Here is an 18,915-nt window from a genome sequence, read left to right as displayed (position 1 = left end):
GGATGGACGCCGCATTGACTAATTTCAAATTCTCGACCAGTTTTTTTAGCTTAATCCGCATGAACAAAGACCCCTTAAATGTGGCCTGTACAACCGGATGACTCAATTCATTTCGACCATTGATTTAACTGAATGCTTCATCCTAAGAACGAACTGCCCATTAGGCTGTTGCGGCTGGAGAACTTAAAGCAATCCCTTTATCACTTTTTATAGTGGGACTGTAGCGTCTTCCGAGGTTTTTCAGGTTACAATCAGTGAACGCTGTGGTCACGTTCAAAATCTGCCATTTTGCTAACAACGTGTCAAAACGTCATAATTGTAGTAATGTGAGGGAAGGAGTCATTGTGCTTGGAAAAAAATAGTGTCTACAACTAATTCTTAAATCATCGTAAATAGAAAATTAATGCAATATTTGACTCTGCCAGTAGTTTTAAGTACAGCTTCCAGAGAAGTTAAGTGAAGTGAACAAATCCTGTGGGATTTTTTCAAAAGCAAAATTTTAGAGATGTTTTTTTTTACTATTTACTGCCTGATCAAGTCTCACATGCGATAGTAACATAATGAAACTTGCTTATTTGTCCGGCAAAGTTCAACATTAGGTGGGTCCGAATTTAGAATGCATGCCTTCCCACGAATTCTGTTTTTGAATGTAAAAACCTGAAAGATTAAGCACAGCCTTAAGAACTGCCTGCTTTACAGTAGGTAAAAACAGTAGAATATTTTAATTGCAGAGAGTATGCTAAATCAACCAAGGCTACGATAAGGTTTGAGCATATTATTTGATCTCTGTGCGATCTGAAGGCGTATAAGACAACTGTTGGACCAGAATGGCACTCAGTCTAGTGAAAGGGCTTAAATTACAATAGGTACATGCTAACAAAAACAAGGGAGTTTGCAAGAGTAATGGTGATAGCATGGGTAGATGATAAGGTTATCTCACTCCGGTCCAACCCCTTTAGACGCATGTTCCCAGCCTACAAGGTCAACGTGAGTGGGCTGGATCCGAAGGCAAAGTACGTGATGCTCATGGACATAGTGCCACGGGATGAGAACCGCTACAAGTTCCACAACAATGGCTGGGCCGTGGCGGGCAAGGCTGATCCCGAACCCACCAAACGACCTTACATCCATCCCGATTCACCTGCCACTGGTGAGCAGTGGATGCAGAAACCTATCTCCTTTCACAAACTCAAGCTCACCAACAACATCACTGAGCGACAACCTTTCGTAAGTGAAACCTCCTTAACCTCCTGCCTAGGAGTGATTCGGTGAGAACTCTAGCGAGACTAGGTATAGCTCGAATTATTGCTGGAGATACATTTTTTCATTGAATACTGGGTAGTCAAGTAATATGATCCATATGCACCTCCTGAACCAAAGGTAGGATATGTGGACCTCAGTTAATTTTTGCCTTAACATTACAACCATTTTAGTGAAGATTGAGGGAAAAACTGATGCTCAAAATGCAAAAAAATTAGTTGAAAAAGATTTGTGTAAATTCAGCATGACCAAAAGGGGGTAAAAGAAAGACAAATAGATCCCTCAAGGTACAGATCATTGGAACAGCGATTTTCCACCCACTTTTTCCTAATGTGATTTTATTACATTCATGTGTGTGATTGAAGTTTCGTCTCAGAGCTGCACTAAAAAATTCATTAATCTTGGTCAATGAAATGTAAATCTGCTGAATGGAGCTAAGGCATTTATTTATTCCAGCGGCTTTCGTGTTATTTCCCAACCTCAAGTATTTCGGTAGCACAAACTCCAATGTTGTCACTAAACGCATATGCGAATATATTACTCATTTTGTCAGAAATCAATCCATCCTTATGCACAACAGTAGTTTTTTTAGCTTAAATATGAGACCTGCAAACTAGGAAAATATAATCATATGGGATCGGATTATAAAAGGTGCGTTAAAAACGAGTTCCTAAAACGTCTTAATAGGTTAAGATCGGAGAAAAACAGTATATCTTAGGAGAGTTGGGTATGATGTGATCACGTCCAAATGTAAGCGCTCTCTGTGATTTGGAAGAAGGGGGAGGGAGTGAAGACTCTTGTTTTTGAAGGCTACATCATAAACCTAAGTGACCCACTGCTACTGAGCGAGGGCATAATAGACAAACAGCGATGCAAACCGTGAAAAGCAGTGTGTGGAGTGGACCTCGCCCCTGCCGTTGCAGCCTCGCGTCGGTGTCGATACGTCTGGCCCAGGTGGCCTGCGTTGAACTATTGACTGTCCCACATGTATGCGCTAGCTTGAGTGGTAACCCAGCTCGCGGCGCTCCCTTGATGTAGCGTCCATCTCATACGGAGAGCCCCCACACACACGATTCACGCCTGTCTATACTTGAATCGCGCACACCTAGGTGGACTCACGCCAAACGCCTTTGCCGGATGATTTGTGAGAAATTCTTTTACTACTGATTAATCGTCCTCAAATTCATTCACTGAATCTTTCGGCACTGACACCATCCGCAAGAATTTGGGAGCTTAGTCTGCAAATGAAGAAGCGCTTTTGCAACGTGCATAGTTGCTTTAGATTTATTATTTGCCTAGAATCGGACTGCTATACTGAAGATACTCACACGCATTCGGGGTACGCTTTTAAGCAAAGGCGTGAGAATTCACCCAAGTCTCTACTTGCATTTAAACTTGTAAAGTGTGTTTGCACCTACACCAGGCACCGACGAGTGTTGTGTGCTCTTCGTTGGGTCGTCAAGTCAATTTGCGTACACATAAATTACTAATTTCACTTGTCACTATGCGGTAGGTGTAAAGGTGTGAAGACAATTGTTTTGGCAATAAACGGACCACATAACCAGCTCTGACAATCGCTAGATGGTACTGACGGCTAACAATTGATTAGCTTGCGTGTGTCTGCTGTGTGTGTGCGTGCAATGGTGTGCGTTTAATGAGCTACTGATGTCGGGGTGCCTTCAAAACCCATCATATCTGCTACTTGTACAACAGGCAACTCACATTAAAAAAACGCACAATGGTCTGCCAACCATGAAATCGGACACGTCGTAAACTAGACCAAAGGTTACCGTCTGACGACTCCGGAATCTCCAACGCTACTTATGTGTTGGAGCATCACAATAGGTCAGGTACATTCATGACCATAGTTTAAAGCATATGAAACCTCAGAATAGCAAATCACTGAATTTCATTCAACGTTTCATTATTAATCAGTTTCTATTATGCTTTGGATACAATGTCAAACTATGGCTATTTGAATTTCAGCAAGCCGTGCTGAACTCTATGCACAAGTACATACCCCGTGTGCACATAGTCCGGGCAGATGATCTCATGAAGATCAATTTCTGTGAGTTCGTCACCTTCTCATTCGAGGAGTCCGAGTTCATCGCCGTCACGGCCTACCAAAATGAACAGGTCAGTGCAGCAGTGCCCTAGTAGTTGGGTCCCTCCGGCCTCGATTCGCTCCACTCATTTCGGCGCCCTACTGCACTCCCATCTTCGGCACACCCTCTATCGATTGTGGTGGCAGGCGTCTGTGTGTGGAGTCCATCTGTCATCTTGGGGATAGAGGGCCAGGGGAAAGGGGGCGCAAGGCGGGGAATTAACACCTTTGCATGCGTGTGAGGGGTTGGTTGAATAATGAGCATACCCACCTTGAGGGCGCACGAAACTGGCCTGGGAGTGCGACGTGTGTGTCAGAGAGTGTTGAATGCTGACAATTGCTAGTGTCCCTGGGTGGCCCTGTTATCGATTACCACTTAATTATGAGGGAGAGGGTCCGCATTTTTGGTGAATTGAGGTGCTCACCAAATGGCTCTCTTTAATTACTTGGGTGTGAAATTCAAGGCATACATACGACCGTATCAGCTTTCGGAGGTGCTGCAAATCTGGTCGCACAGGTTGTAGTGACTTGGTTTAAACTCAGCGCATCACGGAAACGCATGTAAAATCAGCAGATGATGGGTTAGTTGACGTCATCCAGGCCTGTATGGACTGTAGACAGCACAGGTGTGATAGGCGTAGGAGGAATGAAAGACAGGATCAAGTTATTTAAGCAGGCAAAAACAAAGACGATTTGCCTGTCAATTAGAGGCCGATGTGCACACATGTGTGCACTCAACATCACGATTTGAAGGCTTATTGACTAACTTTCGCGCCATTTAGGAGGCACCCTGCGCGGCTTGTGACACGACAACCAGTGTCTGCGATCGCACACTAGTGGTCGCGCCGAGGATTTGGTGCGCAGAGAGTACATTAAAGCACCGTTTTATGGCTCTACTGAGTGTGCGTAGGTGATAAATGAAATTTTTTATGCAATTATCACTTAGATGGTCTTATGACTGATGCAGCTTAACCAATTGTGACACCACAGCGATCTCTAGAGCTGCTATACGCATTTTTACAAATCACCAGTATTTGTTGAAAAAAAGAAAGTATTTCTGGTGATTAGTTTGTTGTAACGGTACTATAATTCGTTTCTCAACACATTGGACCGTTGAAATAACTGCTGACCAGGACAGCAGGTCCAAGACCGAAGGAACAACGATGGCCGAAGTTCTCTCCATTGACACGAAATTTGGAGTGGTTACATTGATTTAGTGGACCATCAGCACTAACAGGAACGCCTACGAACCCCCAGACCTCAATCCACTCTTGATGTCTAGTTGATCCAGACTTTTAAATTCGAAGACTTATGTCATACGGGGATAGATTCTACAAATTTTCTTAAATGAAGAATTGTCCAACTAAATGACTTCTCACAGTAACAAAAGTTCACGTATTTTCTGCGACTTTGAACAGGAGAGCTTTTGTTTTTAGATTACGCAACTAAAAATCGACCACAATCCATTTGCTAAAGGTTTTCGAGACAACGGAAGTGGAAGGCGTGAAAAGAAGTAAGTCAAGGCAACTACTATGTAAGAAACTGGATTTACCGTGGTAATTTCAACTGCATTTCGCTTTTTCAAATGACTTAAGCTAAAGTGCTTTGCTAAGTGTAGTAACCATTGTTTTCGAGTCGTGTAATACAACATGCAGTTTACTATGTATTAAGCAGCAAAATAGAGTGTTTTCTCTTTTTCTCCATAATTCAGACGACAACGACTGCAGCAGCTGCCGCCGTTGAATTCTACCGAAAGCTTGATCCCCGAGGATGCCGATGAGGACGTGAAAGCCAGTGAGGGCGAGAGACGGAGCAAAGACGCCCTATTTTCGGCCCTAAGACAACCGCCATTCCCCTGCTCCTTTGGCCGCCTCCCACAACTGCCATCCGTGCCTCTCTCCTCTTTTCACCCACCCGGGGGGGCGAGTGGAGACGATGGAGGACTGCAGTTGTCTCAGCTAGCTGTCCCTTGTCCCCTTGTGGGACGCCTTCCTGAGCTCCCCTCCCTCGCCGAACGCGTGTGGGCCGACGTCAGGGAGTCTGAGCGCCTCCTGGCTGCTGCAGCGGCTGTTGCCGCACTCGATCGGCGGCCGGGCAGTCTGGCCAACCTTCTCTGCCAGTCACTGGTAACGGGTCATCAGAAATCACCCAATTTTCCTTCGACTCGTAAGTGGTCTCGTCTTGTCTGGATGCTTTTTCTCCTAGTTTCTGCTAATAATTGATTTTGTAAATTTGAAACACCGCCTTTGGCTACCACGTTATGAACCTTAGGTGATACATATAATCAAACCTTGAGATGAACAATGTATGAGGCTAATTGACTCCAGTGATAGAGTAGTAACCTTTACTGAAACATGCCTTGAGTCATTTTTGCATAAGACGTAGGGAACTACCAGTAGTCGGATTTGACAATACCAATTTAATATGCCTTTCCATTAGCGGCCACAAGTAGGGGAATGTAGCGGGAAGCATCGCTGCGTCTACCCGCTTCTACCTTGTCATTTACTTTGATAAGTTATCTAAAGCGATTTATTCTGTGGTTTTGCTTCAATAAAACTAATTTCTGGATGAATCACAACTGGAAAAGCAGAGCTCCTGAATTAATAAATATTTAGTTTATGGAGGAATCATAGCCCTTTATTGCTGTATCTTGATGAGGTTATCTAGGTTAAAAATTCGATAATCATTGTTTGTTTTCTTTAATTTTTTTGCATAGCTAACCCGTAGAAGTGAGGGTTAAGTCTTTTACATTAATGAGAAGGAGTGGCAGGTTGTTGTCGAGTGCAAGTGAAGTTGTCGTATTTGCTGCTTTGACCTGCGTCACTTGAGTGGCATCATCATCCAGAAGTCTCTTCCACAACACTTATGCGACACTTATACTTAAATCACACAAACTTATTATTACTGTAATTTACACTTATATTTATGAAAAAACGTCCAACACTGTTGAGTACAATATCTAGGAAGTGAATGAAACGACACTAGATTGAAGAAGCACAATTAGCCTTTCAGAAGTAGACGGACAGGGGCGTGGCGGTCAAGCTGGCTCAACCGTTCCGGTTGATTGGAGCTCCCTTTACCATTCTTTGAAGTGATGACCTGCCATTTAAACTCAGCCTTTCGCCCTGACCATAATAGCCTGTGCGGAATGTTACTTTGAGGTGGGAGTGAAGGGACCACGGGTGACGGGGAAAAGTGTAATGAGCGTGCACGTGCGAAATACCTTCACGCATGAGGGAAAACGATGTGCCTAACCCACCAACTAATGTGCACATAAAACAAACAATTATGGAACAAAAGGGTGGCGAACGGAAGGGTGCATTTCTCACTCCCTCCCTTCCTCAACCTCCCTTACCGACACACGTGGAGCTTTTGTGAGACGCACATAGTATCAAGTAGGCATGGGCAGTTCCCGTAACAAATTAGTGGATGCTGCTTATGCTATTTTCATGTGCCAGCACGTTTTTAAAGGTGATGTTTCCACTCCAATAATCTGGTTTTTCGTGGGAATCGTTGATGCTTCATGTCAATCGTTCGTGATAAACCCCCAACTGTGTTTAACTGCGGTGTTCTTTGCTTTGAGCAGCTGGAAAGCAATCACAACAGGGAAACTGTCGGATTGTGAGAAAATAAGAGGTGGTAATTCGGTGTGAACTTCATAATGGTTAACTCTCATCCTCCAGTTATGAAATTTTTGAGACCGCTACTGTGAAACGATAGTAAGACTACTACTCATTCACAATTTTTTTCTATACATTCGACTCAATCATATTCAAAAATTCTGACCCAATCTATATTCATTTTTTATGGTGACATTTCGATCATGAAAGATGAAAAACACTTAAACTTGCAGAGGTAAGATTAGTTGAGGTGTGCGTAAGGCTCAGTGTGCGTACCTGTGCTTCAAATCAGAAAGACGTGAAATTTCTCACATTTTAGCATAAACAGGTCGTCAGCACTCAGAGTTCAGACGGTGAACGATGATTCCTCCCACCCACCAGCAATTGTCACCGTGACGTTAACCTGCAATCAATGCTAGTATGAAGTCACAAAGCAGTGCCTTATAAGCGTTGCCTTTTTTCAAATATTGAGTAAACTTGCTGTGTACTGAATTGTACCGCTTCTCCCCAGGGTTGGATGGCTATAATTTGCTGGAGAGATCCCCACTCCTTCTGGGCTCGTCCCTACAGCAGCGGCACACTGTGCACCACTGCCCTCCCTCTGGGCGGTCTCAGCCATCCACTCATTCTCTCTCATCTCAGCATCTGCCCCCACCGTCCTCCCTTGCCGACCGACCTTCTCCCAACAAATCCGCAGTGGACGGGTGCGAGTCACCAGCTGATCCGGCCGTCTTTCCGCGGGAAGTAAGTGGGCACCAAACGCTTTCTTTGTCATCCACTTCGTAAACCCTTCTTTACTGAATCCACTGTAGATCGACTAGTGAATGTACACTGGCTTGTTAAACTCGTTGTCCCTTTCAAGGATTTACTGAGATGAAATAGTTTAGATGAAATAACAGATTACTAGATTCGAAACCTTCTCGATCGACTTATCAGCACTTCTGGGAAAGGACATGTACTCTCCCATGTGTATTTGTCTTCACCGCCACACCACTGCCACTACCCCCAATTTGGCCATATTTTACGTGGTAATCAAGGCAGGTGAGAGGGGGTGATCTGTGTTGGGTGTGCGCGTCTGTATGAGAGGGCGTTAGCGCGTCTTATCTCCGTCCCGGCATCTCGCACTCTGTTCACCAAGAGGTAGTAGAGGTAAAAAGTTGCACCATATGGTTGGCGCCATGGCTGCGAATACAGGAATCCCAGGTGGAAGGCTAGCTCCCTACTAATACTGCTGCCAATGCGCTTGTAAAGGCGCCTGCGGGGTCTGATTGGTCTAATTAAAACGCATAGTTCAGTCCTTACCCAACTACTTCAACCCTTGTCTCCCTCCTTGCCCCCATACATTTATCCCACCCTCATCCTCTTGCCTCTCTCCTCCCCTGCTATGCATTAGTGCATCAGCGGGCGACGCCCTTGTTGCAGTTGCTCCCGGGGAAAGGTGTGCTTGTGTGTAATTGCTCCAGGCTTGCGATTGCATTTACCTGATAAGAGGGAATTTGGGTGGTGGATGCCTTAGAAACATCACCTTTCTGTCGTCATGGTTCTCCTGAAGGGGTTTCCATAGCAATTATTTGAATCTACATTGACTAGGTTTCTGCTTTCGTACACATTACTATTATCAATGCTAGATGATGGAGCCTCCTACATCAATGCGTTAAATACCCACAAAGATACTTATCCGAATTTCATTTTCATACGGTTACCCCCGTCACCAAGTAACTTAAAGCTATTGGGGAACATTCCTCTGTTACCGTTGTTTGGTCAGTCTTACTAGCTCATCAGGTTCCTCGTATACTTTACGCTTTGTTGATTCATGTATCCACATAGGTAACACTTACTGACGAAACGTGATGCCGACTGCCACAAGTCGATAAAGTGGAAAGAACGTGGGAATCTAGCACAAATGTCGGAGGAGAAGCGGTGTATTTGAGCAGAATGGAATGCCTCTAAGTGGCGCCTATCCATATTGTCTTGACAATGGACCATTCAACATATATTTGAACACCACCTACGCTAAGTACGCCCGTCACAAGATAGTCACTCCTCCACTCAAGTAATTTATGTCTGCCCGTGTGTAGGCACAATTTCGCCGTTTATCATGTCGACAATCTACCTACCACTGTGACGAGACTGCACAAAGGGTGACCCCCGGGTGAAGCTCAGCTATGCGAATGCGTGGTTGTGTGCGTATATGCGCATGTAGGTGCGATTGACGACTCATGCAAACGCGAACTACTAATTGATGCTATTGCTTAATTACTAGACGATGGAACACTCAGATAAATCTTTTCACCAGGAATCTCGACAATTCCAGGCCACTTCAAGGTTGTCCTAATGTCATGCAAAATGTCCATCACAAATTACATGCGTCTAGGGGATACGCCAACTACATTGTTCCGTTCCAAAGCGGCATTTACCTACGGTGAATCTATGTACGGAGGATGACGTTGCTGTCACTATAAACAAGGTCTCTTTTGCGGTGAAAACATGGAATCAAATATTTGCTGTAGTGCGTGCTTGGCAGCACGAAGTTTATTTGCGGCAGCCATATGCGATTTTCAGTCAGCAGGATCAAATAAGGTCCTAGAGAATACTGATGACGATCTGCCTATTTTCTCTAGACATAAGTGGCAAAAGAGCGGTTACTTAGGTTGTAAAATCACTTTCCCCCAAGTTGACTTAGATACTATTTACATTTACAGAATGAAATCATTTTAGATCATTTAACGCAAAGGTCTGAGTGATTCTATGTAACCAGTGAGAGGATGAAAGTTTTTTGGGTGTCCGACTGAAGCACATGGGCATATGGTAAACATCAACAGCTAGAGTATGGGTGTGTACGCCTCTGGCAAGGAGATAATTACTCTTGCGTTGATCGGTCGCCTCATATTAATGCATATCCACCTTGCGTACAGTAATCATAATAATCTGAGCCTAATGCTCGACAGGAAGTGCCGTGGTGGTATCCCCGCCTTCCCCTCTACTCTCGTTCTTGCCTTCTCTCCTCATTCCTCCCCCATCTACGCCTGTGTGTGGAGTCATGAGAAGGTAGCAGGAGTGAGGGCGTTGGAGGCGTCTGCAGCTAATTAGCTGGTATCGCGCCATCTCTCCCCCATCCTGGCTGCCTTGCTCCTCACAAGGTGGAGAAAAGGCAGCCGTCGCCAAGTGTAATTAGGTGTACGTGGCTGCACACGCTTGCACACTCGCACGCATGCACGTATCCAAGCAAGCAGGCATCCGAGCCTGACAACGCCTCGTGCATTATGCATTGCCCACCGCTCCTCACTACTTCTAGTCCTCTTCCTTCCCCTCTTCTCCCTTCTGCCACCATCAGCACTGCCACGGCCCCTTAATACCTACACCCCTGCCTTCTCATCACCAAATTAATCAACGTGTGTAGCAGATATTGTGTGAGTTTGGAGAAATGTATGCATTTAATGCAACGCAGCTTGGACCATCGGACTGCCCTGACGCCGGTTATCTGATTCAGTCGTAAGACTTTGGATTAAGATCAAATATTTATTTGTTGGGCCAACCACTATAGGTGTAAAAAATTCTAAAAGGTATTAAAGTGATAGGCTGAACCAGAGCCACATGCATACCTGCAGCTAAGATGTTGGGAAAGGCGCTGGGTTACGTAAACTGGTTTCAAATTTCTACTTTATCATCATTTTATGGGAGTGGTTGACTTGTACTATCTGGTATAATTTATCCCTTTATTACAGTTTGAGGACCACTCCGAATTTCCGACGGGTAGCAAACGGTCGTGGACCTCAACAAAACAGTTGGGAGATAACCAACACCCGAAAGAAGCAGAGGATGAACAGGGTTCGGGCCCCAGCGCATCGAAGAAGAGCTTCAGTATCACCAATCTCCTTTGAAGAAGTACTGTAGTAACCAAAGCGCCTTTATACTACGAAATGGCATCATTGTTAGCTCAACCTGCATCCTCACCATGCTACTTAATGAAGGGTGCTAACATTTATGCACCCAAACATTTAAATGTACAGTGTCTCCACCGAGGTAAAATAAAGCATCTATCGTCCCCTATTGTACTAACTGGTTTCTAGGCTTTTTTGGATTTTGAAAAAGACTCGTGGCGTGTTGCTGAATTCATAGAACAGCCTATCAGGCCAACAAGAGATCATTTTGGAAGGACAGTGGGCTTGATTGGAAAGCCTCAACCACATAGACGTAAGGTCTGCACTGTATTTCATGCGTATGATGGGTTGAGAGTTCCAAGCGACCTTTGAGTGACTTCATAATTAGGAGGCTAAACAACTTATAAAGTGCGAATCGGAAGCGGAACCTCGGGTGCATTCGTGAAATATGAGTGAATTGGTTTAATGGTTGGTCGATTTGGGATTCTTCATTCAGAAGCACGACTATGTTGGGGTTAAGGTGTGATGGATGCACTTGTCATCGATGTCTGCGTCTTTTACAATAGTCGCAGAGTTGTGATAAGTGGTAGCTTGATGAATCGGTCCGGATGTCACTTTGTTTGCTGCCGATGCCTCTTGATATCTCGACATCAACACAGTTTAAGCTGAGAAGTTGAGGTATGCCGAGCTTCCCAGGCTGATGAATTTCTCTTGACAAATCTTTTGACTTGTAGGAGGGTCTACTAATCACTCTGAACAGGACTGATTGAAGTGGAGATTTGTGGAACTCTTACAAAAGGCCAAAACGCTCAAAATGTATACATTCAACTTCACTCGTGGCAATGCTAGTTACCAATTTCTCTACAGTTCATTGCAGAACACTTGAATTTACCTTGAATGGCCCAGTGGAAATACCTCACCCTAGCGTGTAAGACAGTGGAAATAAATGCAATTTGTGTAGAATACTATCAGCTTAACAAAGAAAGCAAAAAAAGTTATACACGTTACTGAGAACAATACAAACGTTAAATTACATTTGAATCTAAAGAGCCCAATGATGTGAAACAATTTTTAGTGTTCCTGTAATTGTTCAGGTACTTCAGAAACCGAAATGCTGTTTTTTGCACACTACTATTGCCGCGCATCTGGCATACTGAATTGTTACCAACCAAGTGGAAGGAGGTGGTAGTCCACCAGCAATTGTAACCATTTCCAGGGTTTCAGGACAATTCTTGTTAACTGGGAACTCGGAGTAAAATAACCTGGACGCACGAAAACTGTGCAGTTATTCCTAATGCAAGTCAGTAAAAGGGTTTGAAATTTGTGAAAGGTTGTCGGATATTTTCTGAAAAGAAACAAAAAAAATACAGCAATGAGATCCCGGCATGAGATAAAAGTGACCATTAAAGGGAAACATTGGCTACTGTTTTAAAGGCGGTAAAATCTGTTGGCTGCTGAATATTCACAAACCGTGGGCTTCTTGTGCTCGCCTACCAAAGTCTCCCCTAAACTATGCACAGTTCGCGGTGTTTCTAAAGGAGGACTCGTCGACCCGTGAAATTCGCGGCCGTTACGTGTGATTATTGTCGCGCGAAATTTGCTACAGATGCAAATGCGGTCCCATGCACTTGGACATTTTTGCAAGGTGCATCTTTAAATGTGGGACAAAGTGGCAAATGAGTGAAATACAATTATGAATGCGTTCTAAAATGTCTTGTTTTTTAACATGCGCCATAGGGTAAATTACAAACGTGCTTGATTTTTACAACCACGATTAAAAAATTATGCGTTCCTAGTGATTTGCTTAAATTTTGCTAAAAGTGGGTCACTGAAATGCTTAATCTGAGCCTATCAAGTTATGAAAAGATAGACTGTATTCTATATTGCTAGCAATTTTAAGACAAGCCTCGAGAGCAATTTCGTGAAGCGAATTTGAAGCCCATATTAAGAGACTAAGTGACAAATGAATAAGGATTCATGCTATCACATTGACCTTTCCATTGCTTAATATGGTGGTCATGATCTCGCTTTAAGGGTTAAATCACGTCCTAGTCAGTGGATTGTGGAAAAACTGCTATTTCGAGAGATTCATTCGAACATCTCTACAATTGCTTGAATGTACTTGCTTTGATCACAATCCTAACCCTTATTATTTTAATTGACTGGTTTGTCAAAGTGAATTCTTAAAGGACTTTCTGGCCCTTCTTTATGAACTCACTATATTACTCATAACCAAAAACTACAACATCTTTAACTCAGACACATTTTGATTGCAAAATTACAATGAAAAACATTTTCATTGTACAATTAAACCAATAAGCAAGCTCATTTTTTACAAAGAGGTAAAAATGATGAAAAACAAATTAACATTGCACTTTTAAAATTTACGTGTATAGGGAAGAAGTAAAAATTTACTATGCATGGAAGCTGTACACTTATCTTCTGCTCCAACGATATTGCTTCAGATAACAACCATCGACACACTTCACTTCTTCGTAAAAGGGTCACTAGTAATTCAAATTCAGAGGAAATTTCTCTTGGAGACTGACAAGTGGATGGACAGTGCAATATATTTTCTTGTGCAGCAATGACTGTTTGTAGAATGGTTGGATAAGTTCATTTTCACTTTCTGCAGTCCTATACTAGCACTGTTCTTCATTTTGGGATTTACAAGGCCGAGTTTTTGTAGATCTGTGCAAAAGTACGGGTGCATATAAATATAGTAATATTTATAAAATTTGGATTTGCTAAGCAAATAGGTCAACTGGTGTATTCCTACTCATTAGGGCGCTAGATAACTAAATAATACCTTCCAAGAGTTATGCTTAACTGTGGTACTGACCAGATGGCTTTCTCTACAACACAAAACTAGGAAGCTTAAGCACCATCTATTAGCTAGAAGAGCTGACCAACTGATGTCGCAGGGTTCCTGGGCCAACAGATGGGAGACATTCGCGCGAGTCACTAGGTTTCACTCGTACTCTCTAAATAAAAATGAGCTGGCAGAAGACGTCTCGTATCTCTTACCACTTCTTGAGTATTTATCATTTTAGGATGGATACTTGGTTTGCAAAAATTGCAATAAGTCAGACACTACCTGCCAAAACTTTTAGATGCAAAAACTCATTTGGCGATACTAAGGAAGCATGTAAATTCACGTTATTTCGCACTGTTTACAAACCACATTAACCTAGAAAGAGATTTAAATAAGGTTGTATGTACAAGTGGCGGTGTGAATGAAGACTTATCCAGGTACAGGGTTGACAGCTGACGCGACAATCAGGCAGAAATGTCAGCTTCATTCCTAAAGTATTGATGCCTCAGTGCACACTTGCTACATGAGGTGAGAGGTAAGCGCCAAGCAGGTGGTAGCCTTTCCAAAACCTGCAAAAGATCCACTGAAGAATTCTTAGCTTTACCTGTGTCGAAGGCTTTTCGACCGATGCCCACGTCGCATCAGCAATCAAGCACAATCACAGAATAAACTATCCATCCCTAGTTCTTGTTGTTTTTAAAGTTTCCTCACTATCACATAAATGTTGAAGTAAAAGACGTTGTAGTTCCAACTTTTGTTAGTGTAAACACGGTAATTTTGAACAGAAGAAATGAAACATATTCATTAATTACCCATTCACTGTCACATTTTAGCACTTTTGTGCAGAGAACTGTGATTATTAATTAGTGATCGGCGAAAGCAGACCGAATGCCTCTCATTTGTGAGCTATGAAAGGTGTGCGTCGCGTCTTCGATAGGTCCAATTCTTGTAATGACCTTCAGGTTGACTGAATTTCCGCAACTCCATAGCAGTGTCCTTCCAATAAACATACGCGTGGTACATAGTAAAATTAATCATTGCTGTTATCGTCTTTAATACTACTCGGAATGACCCCTATTATTGACTGACATGTGTATGTGTAGTTGTCATGCTTTGTGATTGTGTTGGACGGAAAGCAGATGCAAGACAGCTGCAGAAGTAGCTGGTGGTAGTCACACCCGAAGGGAACCACGGTCTGGTAACAGCAGTAATAGTAAACTGCACCTGACGTATGTTCAGCAATGCAGAATTGTTACTGGGGCCTGGGTGCAGAGCTGGAGGCAGGGGAGGGATGGGCGGTGGAAAGGGACGAGGCTAGGTAAAGCGCTGTGTTCACTAGACTACTACGGAGCTGGAACCTTCCGTAAACTACAAAAACGTTAAATTAAGCTTAAAACCAGCTGGGTATTATAGGATAAATTGTGGACAGGTAAAATAATTTTAAAGTAGAATGGTTTTATGTATTTAGCAATTACCATTGCATTAATTTGCGATCTCAATAATCTGGCGCTTTGCGTTCTAAATGGTAAAACGGAACACTTGTTTTAAATTGATGAACCTCAAATACAACTGTTGTGCAGCCTACCTTATGCTACGATCTAATGGATATAAATAACCCTGATGAATTGGGCGCGTAGTCAGGACCATGAGGTAGATTCGCGAATTATCTCACCATTATAATGAAACGAATATGACTACCTGCACCATGATAGACGTGCGAAAACGCCTCCGGAGGGGGAGAGAGCGTGGGGGAGAGAGGGAGCGGGACAGTAAGTGGCAACACTCTGCCCCGCCCATGCTCACAATGCATAATGCAGTTTCCATTTACTTCAAGGAGAGGCACACTTTACAAAATCACGCTATCTACCGAAAAAGCTGTTATCCTTTTCGCATTACGGCAGTGATACTGATGCTTCCTCGGGGTGGAACGGAGTGAAAAGCTGCAAAGTGGTCATCAACAGGTACTCAACACTGACTCTTCCCTTTCTTTGGCCTGCAATGCAGAGGAGGAATGCAAAATCGCAGAATGGGAAATGGAGAGAGGTGGTGGTGGATTGTTCTGCCTTGCGAGTGATGCTAAAAGGTTCCCAATGGACTGTTCCACTCCATACCACGTTACTGCGCGGGTATAATGGGAGGAGGGCGCGATTTACAACGTGTCGAGACTGCAATAAGTGAGTGTATGCAGTTAATAATGGAAGGCCTATAGAGCCCTAAGCTTCTACATGCAACTGTGGTGGTCCTCTAAGGTCACTAATCTGAACTTCATTAAAGTGCAGAGACATTGTAGATTTACAAAATCCTGCCTCGCAGTAAGAGTCAAACACAAGTTAGTTCAACACCATTGGCATTTGGATTGGCATCACTTCTGATATTATTTTACATTACCTGTGACCACATTCAAATTCAGACCTTAGTATTCTTCGAGAGCATTACAAGGATCGGGCTGCCAAATTTTAAGGTTAGAATGAATTATCGCAAGATCAACGAGCGTAAGCTTAACCCTAAGTTTACGTGGTTCATTGACACCCATGCTTTAATTTGACTCAATCGGTCGTCTAACGTCCATTGAAATCATTTACATTCCAAAGAGTGTTTGTACTTGACTGCTACCATTATTGTCTATCATTAAACAATCACTTGGATACTTGACTAATTAATTCAAACCTTAATCCAAACCACTGTTTCTGATGTGATCCGAAGAGGGCAAGATGCGTAGGTAGACACTTATGTCAAAATACGATGTGCTAGCTATCTACGTAGCCTAAAACGGCACTTTGGCGCCTGTGGCAAAAATCGGACCACATAATTAATCTATTCAGCTATGCTGACTGATGATTTACAATTGCACTCATAGAAGCTCAGAACTACTACTTTTAAAATTTAAGAAGCAAAAATTGGAATCTCATAGACCGGATGTAGCGCCCCGAGACTTCCCTGAAGACGAGGGAGGGCACAAATGTGGGCCAGAATATGTATTGTCGACGTGCGGAAGGGCTGGGGATATACTGGCATCGCCCGGAGGCCAAGCCAGTCAACAGGATCGCCAAATTAACAAACAGTTAAAACATTACAATGCTTTAACAATATCCCAGAATATTTTAGCAAAATTATAACTGTCGTAGTTCCTGGCTCAGCCGGAACCGATTTGTTTTGTATTTTATTAAATACTTTTGTTTTGCATCAACCAACTCAACAAAACAATCAGAATAAAGTTCAATAAAAACTAATGGAGAATAATTTTTAGAACATAGCTGTAGTCGGCTTATCAATTACAGCATGAATATGTCAACATCCACGAGGAAGAATTATGAGATGATCTGGACGATTTCACCGAAACTAGTAATAAAATATGTATAAAAGAAAAAATTTGATTGAACGGCAATCATAAACTGCTACTACAAATTAGTGTAACCAATCCTCTCACATAGAGCCCTTAAATGATAAGCTTTTGAAGCAAACTATTTTCACATGCCTATTTATGCAGACTAGTTTACTACTGTAAGGTGAGAGCTAATCCCAATTAAACTGGGAACGGGGCTATTTTTTTCGCTGCAAGAGAAATGGATTGAGTTAGTGCTGTCACCTGACCCAGTGGCGTACCAGAGTGCCCCCGGCACCAGTCTACCTGCCTGTGCGTGCTCGGTGTGATCGGTCTCGTTGTAAACAACAGTGTGGTGAGTGCTGTTGGGTAGGTCATTCCGTTGTGCCATTGATAATGAATGCTGTTATTTTCTATGCAACCACTAGAGTTGCTGGGATTCCCCTTCCAAATTAATTTATTACACACATTTTATTCATTTTATTGGGGAAAGGTTGTAATCGCACCGAGTCTAAACTTTGCTATTAATAAATCGCATCAAATAAAATAACTGCTACATCGAGGCGTTGATTGGGCTGGCATTTGAGACTGCTGAATGATAGGGAGAATCACCGTTTCTTCAAGAACCGATCAAACCGAACTCTTGATAGCCATTGTGATTGAAACTTTGACAATTTGTTCCATTCTCTACCAACCCCTAATACTCGTAGTAAACTTTATAAAGGCTATTTTAACAGTCACTTATTTTGCAGTCAAGGTTTTGACACTGTTATTTTTGAGGATCGTGACCTGGCACATTACAAAAACGGTGTTAAGTAAGTTAATTAAAGCACTTTTTTATAAGTCACTCGAAGATGTGAGGGATAATTAAATAAGAAAGCCGTGCAGTGTTCAGTCCTCCCGTAAAATGGATTGGTGGCACTGACAAGTCAATTTTTATTAGATGAAATTGTTCGCCATACCCGATGACAATCCTGGCACCGGTAAATGGGAACACGGAGGCAAAGCATTCGAATTTGAATTATACGGCATGAGGTAAATCAAATTATTACTGGTTGATAGGAGAGATCATTCATTATACTTGGCGCTGTCATCAGCTATAACTTACGACTGCATGATGAGGAGGATGATACATGGGTATTTGTGCTCTATAATAGTTATAGGGTATTTTAGACGCCAAAGTCTAGCGATTTGTAACATTTTGGAAGGCTACAAGCAAACTCATCAGACACCTGGATGGAACACAAACTAATATAGATTAAATTAAAGGTAATGCATGGGCCAGAAGAAATGATGAGATGATCGTTTGGGTACAAAACTCACTTAAGCTCTAAATGTATCTGTGGGAATAGTAGCCATATAACCAGTTTTTACTCAAACAATAACCAAAGTTTTCATGAAATACGCAATTGATCTAACTTAGAGTAAATACCGTCTGAGTATTAATGGCCCTCCATTGTTCTGAAAATTTAGTTGCCGAAATGATGCTTAATTCGGTTTCTTATTAAAGGAAATGAAACAATATTTATATGGTAATTCCACTTTTTAAATAAGAAGTAAATATATTAAAATGGTGCATTAATAGTGTATTAGATTACTTTTATAAGTCCGTCTTATTAAAGTAAAAGCAAAACGGAAATTTCCTCTTTGACAATATTATTTGGCTAGCTATTTGTCTAATGCCCCTTTCATAAAACGCTTTGGCCCTATAAATGAAAAATCCAGCGCTCGTTACACCCGCCCCTATCTCACTTCTATTTTCAGGCCTCTCTGTGACTCTGCGATTGGGTAAGGAAAGAAATGGGTGATGATCATCACCTGGCGATGAGGTGGGGCAGTCTCTGGTTCTCAATCTGAGGTCTTCTCAAAGACAAGTTTTGTAACAGGGTATGCCTTGCAGTGGATTACGGCGT

At 42.7% G+C, this 18,915-nt stretch overlaps 2 protein-coding genes across 2 annotated transcripts in view; one reads left to right on the top strand and one right to left on the bottom strand. All coding sequences in view use genetic code 11, as the record gives it.

Moving 5' to 3' along the window:
• Positions 1-903: 903 nt before the first annotated feature.
• EGR_06683 (T-box transcription factor TBX2-B) lies at positions 904-10,865 on the top strand (the record flags this gene model as incomplete). The annotated part of the gene is made up of 6 exons (XM_024495932.1): positions 904-1,227; positions 3,247-3,396; positions 4,801-4,877; positions 5,076-5,530; positions 7,496-7,728; positions 10,710-10,865. 6 exons carry the CDS (start codon positions 904-906, stop codon positions 10,863-10,865), a joined length of 1,395 nt encoding a protein of 464 aa, XP_024349698.1.
• A 5,925-nt stretch (positions 10,866-16,790) lies between these two features.
• The window catches only part of EGR_06682 (hypothetical protein), a gene marked incomplete at both ends in the record, with an annotated part of 3,548 nt that continues 1,423 nt past the window's right edge, over positions 16,791-18,915 (bottom strand). The window contains one exon of the mRNA XM_024495931.1: positions 16,791-16,906. Within this exon, the coding sequence (XP_024349697.1) occupies positions 16,791-16,906 (116 nt within the window). The remainder of the gene's footprint in view (positions 16,907-18,915) is intronic.

This window comes from Echinococcus granulosus, assembly GCF_000524195.1.
Source record: "Echinococcus granulosus chromosome Unknown EG_S00061, whole genome shotgun sequence".
Taxonomy (NCBI): domain Eukaryota; kingdom Metazoa; phylum Platyhelminthes; class Cestoda; order Cyclophyllidea; family Taeniidae; genus Echinococcus; species Echinococcus granulosus.
This window is presented reverse-complemented; position numbering and strand designations above follow the sequence as displayed.